The sequence below is a fragment of the Artemia sp. Qi Xiang Cuo genome, chromosome 16 (assembly GCF_049724085.1).
Source record: "Artemia sp. Qi Xiang Cuo chromosome 16, ASM4972408v1, whole genome shotgun sequence".
Lineage (NCBI taxonomy): Eukaryota > Metazoa > Arthropoda > Branchiopoda > Anostraca > Artemiidae > Artemia > Artemia sp. Qi Xiang Cuo.
In genome coordinates, this window is record NC_142809.1 from 30,050,479 (window position 1) to 30,067,267 (window position 16,789).

At 35.4% G+C, this 16,789-nt stretch overlaps 1 protein-coding gene across 1 annotated transcript in view; it reads right to left on the reverse strand.

Annotated features, from left to right (window-relative positions):
• Window positions 1–2,995: 2,995 nt before the first annotated feature.
• The window catches only part of LOC148942772 (cell adhesion molecule Dscam2-like), a 551,837-nt gene continuing 538,043 nt past the window's right edge, over window positions 2,996–16,789 (reverse strand). Inside the window, exon 29 of the mRNA XM_089101980.1 lies at window positions 2,996–4,063. Coding sequence (XP_088958106.1) covers window positions 3,873–4,063 — 191 coding nt within the window. The 3' untranslated portion in view covers window positions 2,996–3,872. The remainder of the gene's footprint in view (window positions 4,064–16,789) is intronic.

Sequence of the window (16,789 nt, forward strand, 5' to 3'; positions counted from 1 at the left end):
AAATTTTCACTGAAGGAGAACGATAATTTGTGAAAGTTCATCAACTAAAGATTATATTTCACTGCAATTTTCTTTTTTTCGATGTTGTAACTTGTAAAAAAAAAAATATTTGTAATATAATTTGTTTTTGTAAAGCGCCAAATACGCAGTAGACTTTATGCTTTTGCTGTTGAGGAAACTTTTCTTCTTTTTTTTTTTGGGGGGGGGGGGAGATCGGGCCATGGAAGGAGGGCCAAGGGTCAACTACCATGATTTTTGGAATAAGGTATTGTTAATTATTTGTTTTTTTTTGGGATTATAGAAGGACGGCCGCGGGTGAGCTCCCATGAAATTTGTAATAGCATGTTATTATTAAGTTTTTTGTGTGTGTGAGAGGGGGGGGGGCAGGGGTCAGATCCCATAATTTTTGGAATAAAATATTGTTGTTTTTTAGGGGGGGGGGGTCGAGCCATGGAAGGAGGGCCAGGATAAGACGTCATGAATTTTTGAATAAAACATCTTTAATAAGTTTTGAGGGTGGTGTGTCGGGCCATGGAAGGAGGGCAATGGGTAAGCTCCCACGATTCTTGGAATATAATACCGTAGATAAGTTTTTTTTTTTTGGGGGGGGGGGGGTCAGGCCATAGAGTAATGGCCAAGGGTCAGCTTCCATGATTTTTGGAATAAAATATCGTTGATAAGTTTTTTTTTTTAGGGTGGTTGGTACATGGAGGTAGGACCAGGGGTCAGCTCCCATGAATTTTGGAATAAAGAATCTTTAATATTTTTTTTTTTTTGGGGGGGGGGGTAGGTTGGGCCATGGAGGGAGGGACAGGGGCAGTTCCCTCATTTTTGGAATAAAATATCGTTAAGAAGTGTTTTTTATGGGGGGGGGGGGCACTGGAGGGAGGACCTAGGGTCAGCACCTATAAGTTTTGGAATAAAATATCGTTAATAAGTTGCTTGTTTGGTGGGGGAAGGGGAGGCTCGGGCCAAGAAGGGACAGGGGTCAGCTTCAATAAGTTTTGGAATAAAATATCGTTAATAAGTTTTTTGAGTGGGGTTGGAATCGAGCTTACCTGATCTTTGAACCATTTTTAAAACTCTCGCATAAAAATCCTATATGCCTTAAGGACATAATTTACAACGCTTGCCCACGGGTTTTTGGGGGTTGGTGCTGACCCCGGAGTTTTTTTTTATTTGGTGTTGAACTTATTTTAACAAAATGGCTATATAAAAAATCTGATTGGATGGATTTAGGTGAAGAGGGGTGGGGGGGGGAGGGCTACTTGCCCTCCATTCCCTTTTGATTCTTAAAAAGGGTACTAGAACTTTCAATTTCCATTGAATGAGCCCCCTCCAAAGTTTATATGACCGCTCCTTCTATAAGAGCTTTATATACCCCTGGACATAATTTGCAACAGTTACCCCCAGGTTCTGGGGGGTTGTGTAAACCCAGAAGTTTTTGTTATATGATCTTTGGTCTATTTTGAACAAAATGAGTGTCTCCAAAATGCGATCGGGCAAATTTGGGGAAAACAGGGCGGTGATGGGGGGGGGGGATAGTTGCTATTCGGTCTCTTTTGACTCTTAAAAAGGGAACTAGAACTTTCAATTTCTAATCATTTGAGACCCCTCCGAAGCTTATACGACCACCTCTTCCTTAAAAACCTTATATGCCCCAAGGACAAAAGTTTACAACCCTTTCTCCGGGCTCTGGGGGGTTATGTTGACCCCGAAGTTTTTGTTATCTGATCATTTGACTATTTTGAACAAAATGGCTATCTCAAAATTTTGATCAGATGTATTTGGGGGGCAAAGGGTGATTGGAGGGGGGTAGGTACCCTCCGATGACTTTTGACTCTTAAAAAGTGAGCTAGAACTTTCAATTTTCAATCAAATGAGCCCCCTCTGAAGTTTATATGGCCACCTCTTTCATGAGAACAATATATTCCCCCAGGGCATAACTTGCAACGCCTGCCCCTGGGCTCTGGGGGGTTGTGTTGACCTCAGAGTTTTCGGTATCTGATCTTTGAACTATTTTTAACAAAATTGCTATTTCCAATTTTTTATCAGATGCATTTGGGGGAGAAAGGGTGGGGGGGGGGGGTAGTTGCCCTCCGATCATTTTTGACTCTTAAAAAGGGCATCAAAACTTCAAATTTCCAGTCGAATGAACCCTCTCCAAAGTTTGTGTGACCACCCCTTCCCTATGAAGTACCTCTGGGGAAAAAAAAAAAATTGGAGCCTTATGGCCTTTACTATAGGCCACGCTATCGCGTTGACTCTGATAGAAAAACCTGGCAATTGAAGATAGTCGAGGTGGCCCAAAAGCCCCCTGAAATGGACATCAGCACCGGTGGTAGGGACTGTAAAGCCCACTCGTGTCTTTCTTACCGTTATTTTAAAGGTCCGAAAAAAATCGCAATGGTTAAGAAGCTGCAAAAATACAAGAGGCTACGCTAGCCTGTGAGAATCAAACTTGAAATTTGGCATAAGAAAATGTAATAATAAAAATAGGCTAAACATTCTGAGCAACACATCGTCTCTGAATAAACGAAACATATTTGGATAATAAAATTGACAAGATTAAATTGCACGTTTGTAATCTGGACAATTTTTCAAGATGACTTTCCAGGATGTATAGAAGGCTGCGTGTCGTTGCAGACACATTGCGTGGCCGTCACTTTGATGAATAATTGGGAATATATCCTTTATAAAAGTTTAAAACGGACTCCTAGGCTGATGGATTATGACAGCGTCTTTTTAGAGGCAATAAATTAGAAGTTGGTAAATACAATAGAAAAAATGGGAATCACGTTATTCTGCAATAAGGGTTTACAAGGCGCCCCCTATTAGGCGTCGCTAGCCCCCCACTATTCAATAATATAAAAGAAAGTTTTTACGACCGCTAAAAAATAGCTAAAAGACAACACAATGCTTTGGCCTATTATCTTGTTATAAACCATTATATAGACTCATATAAGTGAACATTTAAATGATTAATTAGGTTTACTTTCTCTTATACAGCAATGGGGCTTGTGTATGTTGCATCAGTCGGTCGTGGACACAGTAAAGAAGGCAAGCAACACAAATACTGAATGTCTGATCTGATTTATTTTTCTTTTCCACGCACAGGTTACAAAAAAGGAAAAATATAAAAATTGACAGCTGCCCTAATTATGTTAAAATTCAGGGTTTAATAACTTTTTGCAGGTTTCATTGAAAATCTTAGGAACAAATTTCAAGAGAAATTTGTCCAATGACACCTGTTGAAGAAGGTTTACTTTTTTTTTCTACTGATGTTTTCTATGAATCTACCAGAAATCTACTGAGTCTGTTACCTTCGCCTGGTTTTCAAAAAAGAGAAATAATACATTTTTGGAACAGCAAACACCTATTTAGTTTTCATTATATGAGAGTTTTTCAATTTCCATCGTTATCAACCTCGATGTCCCATCGAAACCAAAAGGAAATCCAATTAAAATAATAACAAACGATACATAAAAATAAAAAAGAAAACAACTCCAATATAGGGATAACATTATTATGGCTGAATAAAGAGAGAAAATAGAAATTTTAAACACTTTTAAAAGTTTTGCAATTGCCTGAATTATCTTGATTCATTTAAAAGCTTCATGACAGTTTTATTTTTCTTTTAGCAGTAAGCTTTATCCAGTTTGGGGCTGCCCAGATTCTTTTTCTGCTGAAAATACTTTCAAACTAAGGAAGAGTTCTTTACATATGTGGTATAAAATAAAAGCAAAATAAAGACTTATGGGTAAATTCAACATTTCCTTCGAGCGAGGGGAACTCCTTCTGAAGGCTTACAAGAACCTGTTCTGGGTATTCTGTCATTCGAATCATTTTATAGATAAAAAAGCAATTTTTATTCACACTTCTACTGTACAACGACTTTCACAAACTTTCCATTGGGCTCCCTTGTTTTTGTCAGTAAACTTGGCATCATCCATAAAGTCAACAGGTGGTTTTATCTTTTTGCCGATGACCAGATTCGCCCCTTCGTCTGATTTTGTATAACGCTTTCGTTTTCTTTGGATCATCTTGTATTCTCTGTCGTCACCTAAAAAAAAAAAAAAAATCTAGTCGTTAATTATTACTTGTAAAAATTACTTCTACCAGAGCTGATACGGCATCAATAAATAATTTTAACTGGATTACCTTCATCAAACAACTTACTGTTTGTAAAAAAAAGTTTCAGTTTCCAATGGTTTTCAGGTCCGCCCTTACAGTAGAGATTACGAGAAAGCAGTTGCTAGGCTCCTTTAAAAGGAGCTCAACGCATATTTTTTTGCGACAAAATTATCATGTAAAATTAAGATCATATAATCAAAGTATTCACGCAGATATAAAAACTGATAACAAAGAAGTAAAACCCACTATTATAACAGCTTTTCAATACTTGCAAATCTACATAAACTAGAATGATAGTTTCCATTTTTTTTTCCCCAGGTGCGCATAGACAAAGGGGCTTAAAATCATCGACTGTTTTTTTTTTGTAGTTAACCTGAGAAACACCCACTTCACTTCGAAGTTTGGCTTTTTTAGATTTTTTGAAATGTTGGAACAGTTTAAGGATTTTTACCACTGTTTAAATAGGAAACGTAATTGGTTTTTCCCAGAATTTTGTGTATTTTTATTACTTTTGGTTGAATTACGGGGTTTTAGAGAAAAAACGGTTACGTAAAAATTGCAGCCAATTGAGAATACAGGTCTATCCTAAAAAGCTCTATCCAAATAGAGATTTTTGAAACCACTGTTAAAATAGATTTTTCTTGTCAGTAGCTCGTTTTAAGTTTACTATTGTCACGTAGTATCAATGACAGTGTTCCAAAACGCCAAGTTGTGCTCAAGTTATTAATGACAAAGTTTGCCATTTTCAATGTGAGCACCACTTGCAAGCAAAAATATATTGCACCACAAAACAAGCAAAGACGTATGGGAATAGTTTAATTCTTTTTTGAAGTTTGCGAAGAGTTGAAACTTACGTGTCTGTTGGCTGTTGCTCTTGCTTATTCGGATTTTACCCAAAGAGAACCTAGCTGCATCCAACGCTGAACCTGGATCCATTCAATATAACAGGTATATAGTCGTATAATACAGACTGCTATTTGTGCAGTTTAACTGCGCAAATAGCTTACACAGGAAAACCGGAAAAAGTCAACTTACACAGGAAAAATTCAAAGGATGCAGAAATATTTTCAACAGAAAGGGGACCGCTATATATTTTCTTTGGAACTAAATGAACGACGTAAGACAAAAAAAAACAAGCAAAACAAAAAAAACAAGAAAAAAATCTATTGCTAGATTATAGTACATAAAGATAATAGATTCAAAATCAACTTAAAAAATTGATTTTCTGGGGGTCTATTCTTCCTCTTGTTGAAAATGGGCGTTTGGCTTGCCACATGAACTCTCATATGAGTAGATAAATTAGAATTTAAAGAAAATATTTTACTACAGAGGTTGCAGGTATAAGGCTTTTCTCCAGCATGAATATCATATGAGTACATAGGATAGAGCTGTGAGAAAATTGTTTTGCACATATCTTGTAGACATAAGGCTTTTCTACGGTGTAAATTCTCATGAGAGTAGATAAACGAGAGATGATAGAACATGTTTTAGCACAAACTTTACACTCATACGGTCTAGTCTTTTTTTCCTTTTGGCAAAGCCTCTTTTTTCTGAATTTTTGGATTATGGAGAAGCGCAATAGTTTTTCTTTAATTATTAAGTAATTCTGTACCGTCTTCTTCATAAAGAATTTCATGTTACCCTGTATTGATGGATGTAGTCTAAAGATGAGAGATAGTATCATCTACCCCTAATAATTCTTATAACACATTGATTCTTGCTGTCTAAAAATAAATTCAGCCAATAGGTTTGCTAAACTGCCAAGTAAAGAGCCATCATTCCATGTAGCTACGTTGGTAATTCCAAATAAATAAAATTAAAAAAAAGGTTATCCAAAATTAATATTGTGAAAGTTTACACTTAGAAATAGCTAAAAAATATTCAAATTTCCGATATTTATATATTGCCGAGTGGAGTGCGAGAATGTGATCGTGAGGCTTCATTCTTTTGTTTTTCATATTGTAGTTTTCATTCATTGAGGTGTAATGCATGAACCTGACTATAATTTATTAAAAAAAAAAGTTTTTCTGAGGGAAGTAACGAGCGAAGTTGAAATTTAAAACTAATAAAAATATTGCTTCACAGCCTAACTAACATATATCGATGAAACTAGTTTAATTAAACCAACTGGTGATATTTACCTTTTTTTGTAGGATTACGGAAAACCAGTGCTTTACTGAAAAATTATTTAACTATAGTGATTTGCTTCATAATGAAAGTGGTCTATAGTTAAGAAGGGGTGATAGATCTGTGTGTAGAGAGAGAGAGGGGGGGGGAAGATCCTACGAAAAAAGTTAGAATGTAACCTGGAAACTAAAAAATATCACAGAAAAAAGAAATGCAAATAGGATTTTAGTACCATGATTTCTCTATAGGCTATAAATTACAAATAGTTTTATCCATTCAATTAAACAGTGAAAATAAGTAAATATTTTTAATAAGTAAGTATAACAATAAGTAATCCTTCTTTTAATATAGCCTACAACTTTCAGTGGTTCCAGAACTACATGCCTAAACTGCTCCAACCCCTAAGTGGCAAGGGGTTGGGATCAATTTGCTACGGGGTATAGGGGAAACTGCCCCTTCCAGACCTCAGATTTCCCCCAGACCCCAGTTTGTCCCTCCCCCAGCTGAAATTTAGTTTCTCAAAATTTTTATCTAAACTAAGATAAGCTTGCATAATTCAAGCATCCATTGAAACAGGCCAGTTTTCTTTAGTACATCTTTACTTTTTTTTTATTACTATATGGATCGTTTTTCAGTTTTCTGTCATTTTCACTTGATTTGCGAAAAATTGGCTCCAACTTTAACCACCCCCCCCCCCACAGGATTTTGACAAAACTACGCCATTCGTTGGGGTTTGGATTTAGTGATCTACTAAGAATGTCGGTGCAAACCATGAACTGGATGACCTCTATTCCATTTTGAATCAAAACGCTTGACAAAATACCTCCCCGGGACATGCTTTAAAAAGATGAGTGCATCACATTTACAAAAACCGTGAAAGTATCTTAAAAATAATCATATAAGGGACAAAACCGTGATTGAAAAAAAAAAAAAAAATAAGCGCGAGTCGAACGTAAGACACTCTAATTTAGAGTCCGATGATGTACTAATAGAACCACGCCTCTAATAATCTAATTTTTTATATTGCTGTTTGTACCTTAATTGCGTAACTTATTAAAGGGCTTAGAGGAAGAACACACGGGAGGTGTTCTTGCGAAGCTCCAGTTAAGGATTTTGGACCATAATTATAGTAGTGATATCGTTTTATACTTCCAAAATTTTCTACTTAAGAATTAGCACCAAAAGTGTTGTTTCTAGTGCTATATCACACTTCGGATGGTAGAACTGATAAAAATAACATAGGTATGAGCAATAGATGTCAAATAAGCCATTAAACCTCACTCTAAAGAGCTCTGGTAGCCCACTAGCCTCAGCTTTTTCATTTGAGACATAGCACCAAAAGTGCCGTTTTTAGTACCGTTTGGAACTTCCTAATGGTAGAAATTATAGGAAGAACGTAGAAATGAACAATATCTTTTATATGATCTATTCAAAATCTGTCCAAGATCTTCTTGTAGCCTGCTAGCCCCACCCGTTGAGAAATGGCACAAAAGTGCCATTTAGTGCCATATGGCACTTCCAGATGGTGAAACTTATAAAAAGAACGTAGATAAGAAAAATAGCTTTTGGATGAGCCATTAAACATCTCTCTTCGATGTTCTGGTAAACCGCTAAATAAAAAGAAAAAAAAAAAAAAAAAAATAAATAAAATATATAAAGAAAAAAAAAAAAACAGGAGACAGATCAGTGCTACCCATGCAAAAAAGGCATTTTCCTTGTTGTTCAAGGAGGGGGAAGGGGACGGTAGTTCCGCGATAGTAGGATTTTAACCATGCTCATTCCAGAGGTACACTTTTCATTTTGATCTGACGCCATTTTCGAGAGGTTTCATGCTTTTTTCGAAATCACCATAAATTTCTTTTCGCAATAAACTTTTACTTTTAAGACAAATAGAAATAATAGTTGCCATTCTTCATTAAGTATGAAACCTCTTTACTAGGTTACAGTTAACTGCTGCAACCATGATAAGTTTCCGAAAGATTTGTGGGGTAAACTAGGTTTAGGAGTGAAAAATGGTAAATTAGGGTTAAAATTGAATAAGGGGCTCTTAACTAGTACGGTTTGTTTATATTTCGTGGGGTAGAGGGAGAGAGACGAGAGATTTGGCATATTTAGTTATCGTCCTTCGTTTTATGTTTCAGCCAGGTTGAATTGTCTGTGCTTAAGTTAAGGGGTGTGAAAAAAAAGTACATAAATCTGTAAAATAAGATTATCTAAAGGATTTAGATAATTTATTTTATCTAACTGTTCAAGGTTATTATCTAATTTCTATTATCTAATTGCAACGGTATTGCACTTCTATCCAGAACGATCTTCATGAGTATATTATTCCTGAAAATCCCTCTGTTGGCTCCTGCCAACCAAAGTTCAAAAGACATTTAAAACCTTGAGGCTTCGGAACGAGATAAAGGAATAGCGGTATATCAGATACCTTTAGTATAGGGCACCTTGGGTATTGGGACAAAAAAGGTGACGAAAGCCCAAACGCTTAAAATCAACCCAGTGAAAAAACTTACAGGCTTATTTTAAGGGACCTCGAAAATGTAAATGGCTAAGGGGAGTCTAAAAAAAAAATTGTTCGGGTAAATAGTCTCCAGGAAGATGAAGCCCAAAAGGGGCCAAATTTTTCTTATCATCAGCTCAAAACTTCTACCCTCAGATCTTTGGGCTAAACAAAGTCTATTGTGATATTAAACTGACATATTTGGGGAAATTTCACCCAAAGCCCTTGCTCTCTGCACGATGATCTGCGCGTCAATCTGTTAGAATTGAATCTTGAAGTGGGTTGCAATTAAAATTTTCTGAGCAATATTGGACGACAAACGTGGGGGCTATAAAAGTGAGGGGATGGAAAACAAGTCAGGCTAAATCATCCTTGAAAATTATGCTTCAGCCAAAAAAGAAAATTTGCTAAAGTTACGAATTGAAGGGTTCTTAGGGCTGGCATGAAAAATAGTCTTACAAGAAAAGTATGGTGGTCTTTGTAGGAAGCACTATTTCGATTTTAAAACTAAAATCTCTAAATTGTTAGAAATAAAAAAAACTGTTATAAAGGTATAACCTAGGTAAAAAAATTAATTAATCAAGCTAAATCATTGATATAAGACAAAAAAAGGAAAAAAAATATATTGCATATGTAAAGCAGAAAATTCTCATAAAAGCTATCTATAAAGAGTGTAATAAGTTCATAGGAAAACACATTTTCCTATCTATAATAGGCAAAAACCAAATATCTTGTATATATAAAGCAAAAACTTCTTATAAAAGCTATCTATAAAGAGTTTTTGCGTAAGTAGACGAAGTTGAGCTCTTCCGGAAGGATGTTGGAGCCTTATATATCCTACTCCTTTCATGGGAATCTTCTCTACTACATAGACAGTGAGCTATCCCTGCAGTGATGTTTCTTTTCTGGGTCTCTTATGTTTGTCTTCCTGATCCCCTTCTGTCATATCAAACCTAATTTTCTGAGAGCTTCCTTGTGCTTTTGATGTTTCTTGGAATATAGAGGGTGTCCTTTCTTTGTTTAGCGTCTTATGGTATTGGTCACTCTTCTACTCCCTAAAATAATGAGCTTGTCTTAAAGAAATATTGGTTTCTCTCCATTCTTGATGTTCGTAACAATTTCAGTTCATCCTAGATTTTTCTCCTCATCTCTTCTAAATTCTCTGCATCTATTCCACTGTCCAAAAGTTCGGAATTTGCTGCAAAAGGCTAACTCAAGTTTCTGAAGTTATGCCAATGACCTTTACAGATAATACAGTCACAGTTAAACGATATTTCTATTTCAAAACTTTGATCCATGTTAATATCCATTGTGTTGTCTCTATATGTAAGTTAGTTTCAGAACTAGAAATGTTGCTTCAGCTAGTTTCTAAAGCAAACAATTTTGGAGAAAGGAAAAGAAACGTATATGGAAGAGTCAGTGGGGATGTTTTGGAAAATCCTGTGAAGTCGTAAGCTACAGGTGCCAGTCTTTGGAGGTGTAGAAATAGAAAATCCTTAACCCGTAAATAATTTGCCAGTAGGTCGTAAACAATATACAGTGACCTTGAGATCTTTTGGAATATATAGAGACATTGAGGTCTCTTGGAATATTCACTGAAGTAAACAACAGGTGGCAGTCTGTGGGAGGTGTTTAGGAATATTCAATCTGCTAGATTGTAAACACCAAGTGACACTCTGCAGGAGAGTGTTTTGGAAACAGAACTGACAGGGATTGTTTACCCGTAAACAAGGAGGCAATCTACCAATTTTTCCCTTAGATAAAAAATAGGAAAGGCCTAATATATGCATAGATAAGAATGGCGATCTTGGCAAGGAATCCCACAAGATAAAATAACCCCCTTTTATATTGTCTCTATGATGTATCTAAACCTGAAATTCTAAAAAAATAAAGCTAACTAATGACGTCACAATAGAGAATTACCGCATAAATATAAGTCTTTCCCCCTACTAAGGTTTTTAGAGGCAAAGATAAACCAATATACGATAAACCCAAGGCTGCACACCTGACAAATGCAGTTTAGCCAAGTACCAATGAGATAAATAGTGTCCTCTACGTGAATTTAACGACACACATATCCCAATACTTTAACGAAACACATATCCAATTACTTTAACGACACACATAACCCAATATGCTTTTGGAGTTGCTAGTGCATCGTATCCAGCTAAAAACTTGTTGGAGAATTTTAATATTTTCTGGAAACAATATATGCATATTTTCTCGATGAAACCATTCAGTGAGTTTAACTGCAGCCCTAAACATATGGCGTTATCACAATTTCCGGGTGATAAGACAATTCTTGGAAATGTATGTCAGCTATTATTTATCGCTGAAACAATGCCATCGATACAAGCACAATGTACTCCCGTTGTGTAATGTATCTCAGACACATATTTTGATATAAAAGAATGATCGTTCCAGTTATTTTCATTAGATGAAGTGAGCTAAATCTAACAGGATGTATAATAAAAGGAGTCTTAACAAGGACTCTAATATATAAGAGGTTTGCTATCTATATATTTTAGCAGTATGCTTAGTGGGTGAGGATTATTTTTTACACATTTTCAGTTAATCAAATGGCATTTAAGTCCCCTTTAGTTACCGAATTGTATGTATATCCTCTATAGTTTTAAAATCATCCCTTGCTAATAGCTAGTATTGAGCTATTGAGTTCAATCCATGGAATACTTTGAACCTGGACCTTCAGGGGACCGTAAGAAGCAATATCAAATCTAAAAAAGAGCATTTACTGAATTTTTTGTGTTTGTGCATAATATATTTTCAGTAGTTTAAAAAAACAGCCTCCCCATTTGTTATTCTTAAACTTTTCAATTCATTTCACGGATAATTTCTTAATCCTAGCCTTAACATGATTATTAGTAGAATATGTATTATGAGTACAACTTGGTCCATCTCCCCTTGAAATATTTTTTCTGGTTTTGAGCGAGAAATGGATATGCACAGTATTGAAATGAACATGGCGGGGCTCCATGCCCCTCGCAGGGAGGGGGTAGTGCTCAAATTGTTAAGGGAGGGGGATAACTGTTTTTTTAATTAGATTTTTTTGAATAATTTGGATCATGAAGCTCAAAGTTTCTTCCTTGATTTAAAAATATCCCCTTTCTGAATGCTTCCATGCTTTAAAAATGCTAAATGCTTTATATTTTAATGTTTAATATTAAGACACTTTAGTAAACAAACTCAGCCAGTTGATAAATGCCGTGTGTTTTAGTTGCAGGCTGAGTACAAAACATTTGATTAAAGCACTTACGAGTACAAAAAACTCAGGTAGCTTATAAATTCTGTGGGTTCTACTTGCAGGTAGAGTACGACAAATTTAATAAATGCACTTTTTAGAACAGAAAAGTCTAGTAGGTAAATTCCGATTGTTTTAGTTACCGACTGGGTATTTAATACAATAATAAATTTAACAAAAAGCACTCTTCAGTACAACAAACTCAGCTAGTTGGTACATTCAGAGTGTTTTAGTTGCAGCCTGATTAACAAAAATTTAATGAATGTTCTGATATGTGGAAGGTTACAATGAGTTAACTGCTTTCAAGTTTCGATCCCTGGTGTGGTCAGTTTCTTAGTTTGGGACGCGGGTCAGTGGTGTGACCCTGTAAGCTTAGCCAGAGTCAACCCAGCTCTAAATGGGTACCTGGAGAAATCTGGGGAAGGTAAACAGGAAGGGTTTGCGAAAGCATAGGTTGGCTGGCCCCCAGCCCCCCATTGCACTTCCTGGCTGAAGGGCTACGAAACAGAGATCAGCACCACCGGTTTGGACCCTGAGGGTCTAGTGCCGCATCCTTATCCTTTTTTTTACCTTTAAGTTAGGTTCATTTAGGTTCACTTAGCGTGGGCCTCCACACTCAGTGAACTCAAATGAATCTAACTTGAAATCAATTAACTCAATATAGCCTAGTTGTCGGTAACTAAGACTAGAATATATTTTGAGACTTAGAATTTTTGGCGACTTAGAATTTTTGGAGATTTTCGGTACTAAATTTTTCGGTACCCAGCCAGTAAATAAAATACACAGAAGTTATCAACTAGCTAAGTTTGTTGTAGCTAAAAGTGCGTATGAAATTTTTCGTACTCAGCCTGTAACTAAAGCATGGAATTTATCAACTGGCTAAGTTTGTTGTACTGAAGTGCTTTTATTAATTTTTTATACTCAGTCAGCAGCTAAAACACTTGAGAATTACGAACTAGTTGAGTTTTTTGTACTCAAAAGTTCTTTTATTAATTTTTTTTTGTACTCAACCAGCAACTGAAACACTTGGAATTTACAATCTAGTTTAGTATTTTGAACTAAAAAGTCCTGTCATTAAATTTTTTGGTACTCAGCCAGCAACTAAAACACTTGGAATTTATCAACTAGCTGAGTTTGTCGTACTTAATAGTCAGTCAACAATTAAAACACTCGGAATTTATCAACTAGCTGAATTTATTGTGCTTAAAAGTGCTTTTATTAAATTTTTATATACCCTGTCGGTAACTAAAACACTCAAAATTTACCAGCTAGCTGAATTTGTTGAACTCAAAAGTACTTATATCAAATTTTTCATACTCTACCTGCAGGCATAACACGCGGAGTGTATCAACTAGCTGAGTTTGCTGTACTACAAAGTGTTTTTTTTAATTATGGTACTCAGCCGGCAAGTAAAACATACGGAATTTATCAACTGGCTGAGTTTGTTGTACTCAAAAGTGCTTTTATAAATTTTTGATATTCAGTCGGCAAATCAGACAACTAGAAATTACCAACTAGTTGACTTTGTTGTAGCCAAAAGTGTTTTCATTAATTTTCTTGGTATTCAGCCAGCAACTAAAACACACGGAATTTATCAATTAGCTGGGTTTGTTGTACTCAAAATGTGCTTTCATTAAATTTGTGTCGCTCAATCAGCAATTAAAAGACTCGCAATATACCAACTAGCTGAGTTTGTCGTACTCAAAAGTGCTTTTATTAGATTTTTCGTACTCTACCTGCAAGTAAACACACAGTTTTATCTAGTAGTTGAGTTTGTTGTGCTAAAAATTGTTTTTTTTTTATTTTTGTTACTCGGACCTCAAGTAAAACACATGGAATTTATCAACTAGCTGGGTTTGTTGCACTCAAAAGTGCTTTTATGAAGTTTTTTATATTCAGTCAGCAACAAAGACACTTGGGAGTTACAAACTAGTTGAGTTTTTTGTACTTAAAAGCGCTTTCATTAGTTATTAAGATATTTAGCCAGCAACTAAAACACTCGGAATTTACCAATTAGCTGAGTTTGTTGCGCTCAAAAATCTTTGTATTAATTTCTTTATTCCCAGTCGGTAACCAAAACACTTGGAACTTACCAACTAGCTGAATTTTTTGTTCACAAAAGTGCTTTTATTAAATTTTCGGTACTCTACCTGAAAGTCAAACACACGGAATTTATGAACTAGTTGAGTTTATCACACTCAAAAGTGCTTTTATAAAATTTATGGTACTCGGCCCACAAGTAAAACACATGGAATTTATCAACTAGCTGAGTTTTTTGTGCTCAAAAGTGCCTTTATTAATTTTTTCATATTCAGTCAGCAACTAAGACACTTGGGAATTACCAAATAATTGAGCTTGTTATGCTCAAAAGTGCTTTCATTAATTTTTATGGTACTCAGCCAGCCACTAAAACACTTGGAATTTAACAATCAGCTGTGTTTGTTGTACTCGATATATTTTAATCAATACAAATAAAATATCACAGTTTAAAAAAACACTTGGAAAAGAGAAAACATACTTACATAGAATAAGCACTTTGGAGTTAATTATTACAAAAAAACAGCGAATAAAAACATTTAGAAAGGGAGTATTTCTAAATCAAGGAAGATACTTTGAGCTTCATGGTCCCAATTACTCACAAAAAATCTAAGTAAAAACAAGTTACCCCCTTAAAAATTTGACCCCCCTCCCTCCAAGGGGCATGGAGCCTTGTCATCTTCCTTACAATACTCTGTCTATCCATTTCTCGTTCACAAAGAGAAAAAATTTTTTAAGAAGAGATGGACCCAGTCGTACTCATAATACATATTCTACTAATAATCATTTTAAGGCTAGGGTTAAAAATAATCCATGGACTGAATTCAAAAATTTAAGAATAACTACCAGAGAGGGGTGTTTTTTTTAACTAATGAATATATATGATATACAAACACATAAAATTCAGTAAATGCTCTTTTTTAGATTTGATATTGCTCTTTACCGTCCCCTGAAGGTCCATATTCAAAAAATTCCAAGGATTGAATTCAATAGCTCAAGTATAGCCAGTAGGGAGGGATGATTTTAAAACTATAGATGATATACATACAGAAGTACTCATTCAGTCTCTGACCAGTTCACATCTTAAAACAAAAAAGTACATTTCATGGATTACCTTTTTACTTGTGGATAAACCTAGGCACGGAGCCAATTGATTTTGCGTAAAAAGAAATTTATTAAGCTAAAATCTGATTGCACAAGTGACTTGTATGTGATTACGGCTTAAGGATTATTTATGGATTGTGGCTTTGGATTAGTATTCAGCATTATAATCATCTGAATCGTGCATTGAAATAATTGGACTACTTGCAATTCCTTAAAATTATTTGCAAATTACTGGATTAATTGGCCAACTCAAAGATAAGTAATTATTTATTTTCATTGTTACCCTCATGTCAAAATTCAAGCCTTTTGATATTGTTCTCACTAGTTTCAAAAGTTACCTCCCTTGGCCAGCAACTGTTTTGCAGTCAAAAAGTGGAGCGAAAGGATTATGGAGATATACAGTTTTTTGCTACGGCGATCATTCTGAGCACCAAGTGGCAGAGTCTGATTTCAAATTACTTTCGGATAACCCTAGTGCTCGCAAAAGAACGGAAAAGATGTTGGTAAAGTATTTACCGAATTAGATTCGTTTCCAGACGTTTATAAGTCGTCATCACCTACTTATCTAGCATTAAACCCAGCGAGTGTTATTGCAGAAGACTCACTGGCCCCTAGTCTAATCCTGCAAAATACAGCTTTTACCCAGGATGAATAAAATCGGACACAAGCGACTCTTACAGCTGAGATTTCCCGTCAAGTTAAGGCTAAACCATCAGACCCTGATACAGCAAATCAAGCAATTGATATTATAGTAAAAAAATTCATGATGCTATTTCCATTGATTACAACCCAAAATTCCAAGAAATAGAAAAATCAGTCAAAGGACTATTTGCAATGGTTAAAAGCTTGGAAAGTAGGATTTTGTCATTGGAATCGAAACTGGATGATTTTGAACAAGAAAAGATGTTGGATTGCTTAGTGATGAATGGAGTAAGGCAAAGGCCTGGAAATGATCTAAATAAGTATCGGTTATCATTAAAGACAAGATGCTGGTCCCTGGTTTTGAAGTCAATAACATTGTAAATGTTTATTGATTTAGTTTGAATGACTCTAACGATCAATTTAAAGTGCCTCCAGTGCTAATACGCTTCAAAAATGTGGAATTAGCTCGAGTTGTTTTCAAAGCAAAGACGAAACTAGCAAAGAGTAGAATATTTTTATCAGAATCGCTAACAAAAAAGCGTCGTGAAATTTTAAATTCGGCAAGAGATTGCTTCGGTAAATTTAATGTATGGACTGACTGCGGGCAAATTTTGGCCAAACCACCTGGTCAATCAATGATACGAAAGATTCGATCATTCGCGGATTGTGCTTAGATATACATATTTTTTTTTATTTTTTTTTTTGTGGATGTATATTTTATGATTTAATTCCATATCTAAAAATTGTTGCCTTTTTTTTACTGGCAAATTAGGATCACCCCCAGTTTCAGAATGACTTTTTGAGCTTGAAAATAACCTGTTAGATGTTTCAAGCATTATTATTAATTCTATTGGGCATGTCAATAGTGAATTGAATATAATGAACCACGCAGTAATGATTAAATACGTATTTACTCTGAATGATGCGGTCCAGCGGGATGAATATTTTTCAGTGCTCCAGTTGAATATTCAGGGTCTTTGTTC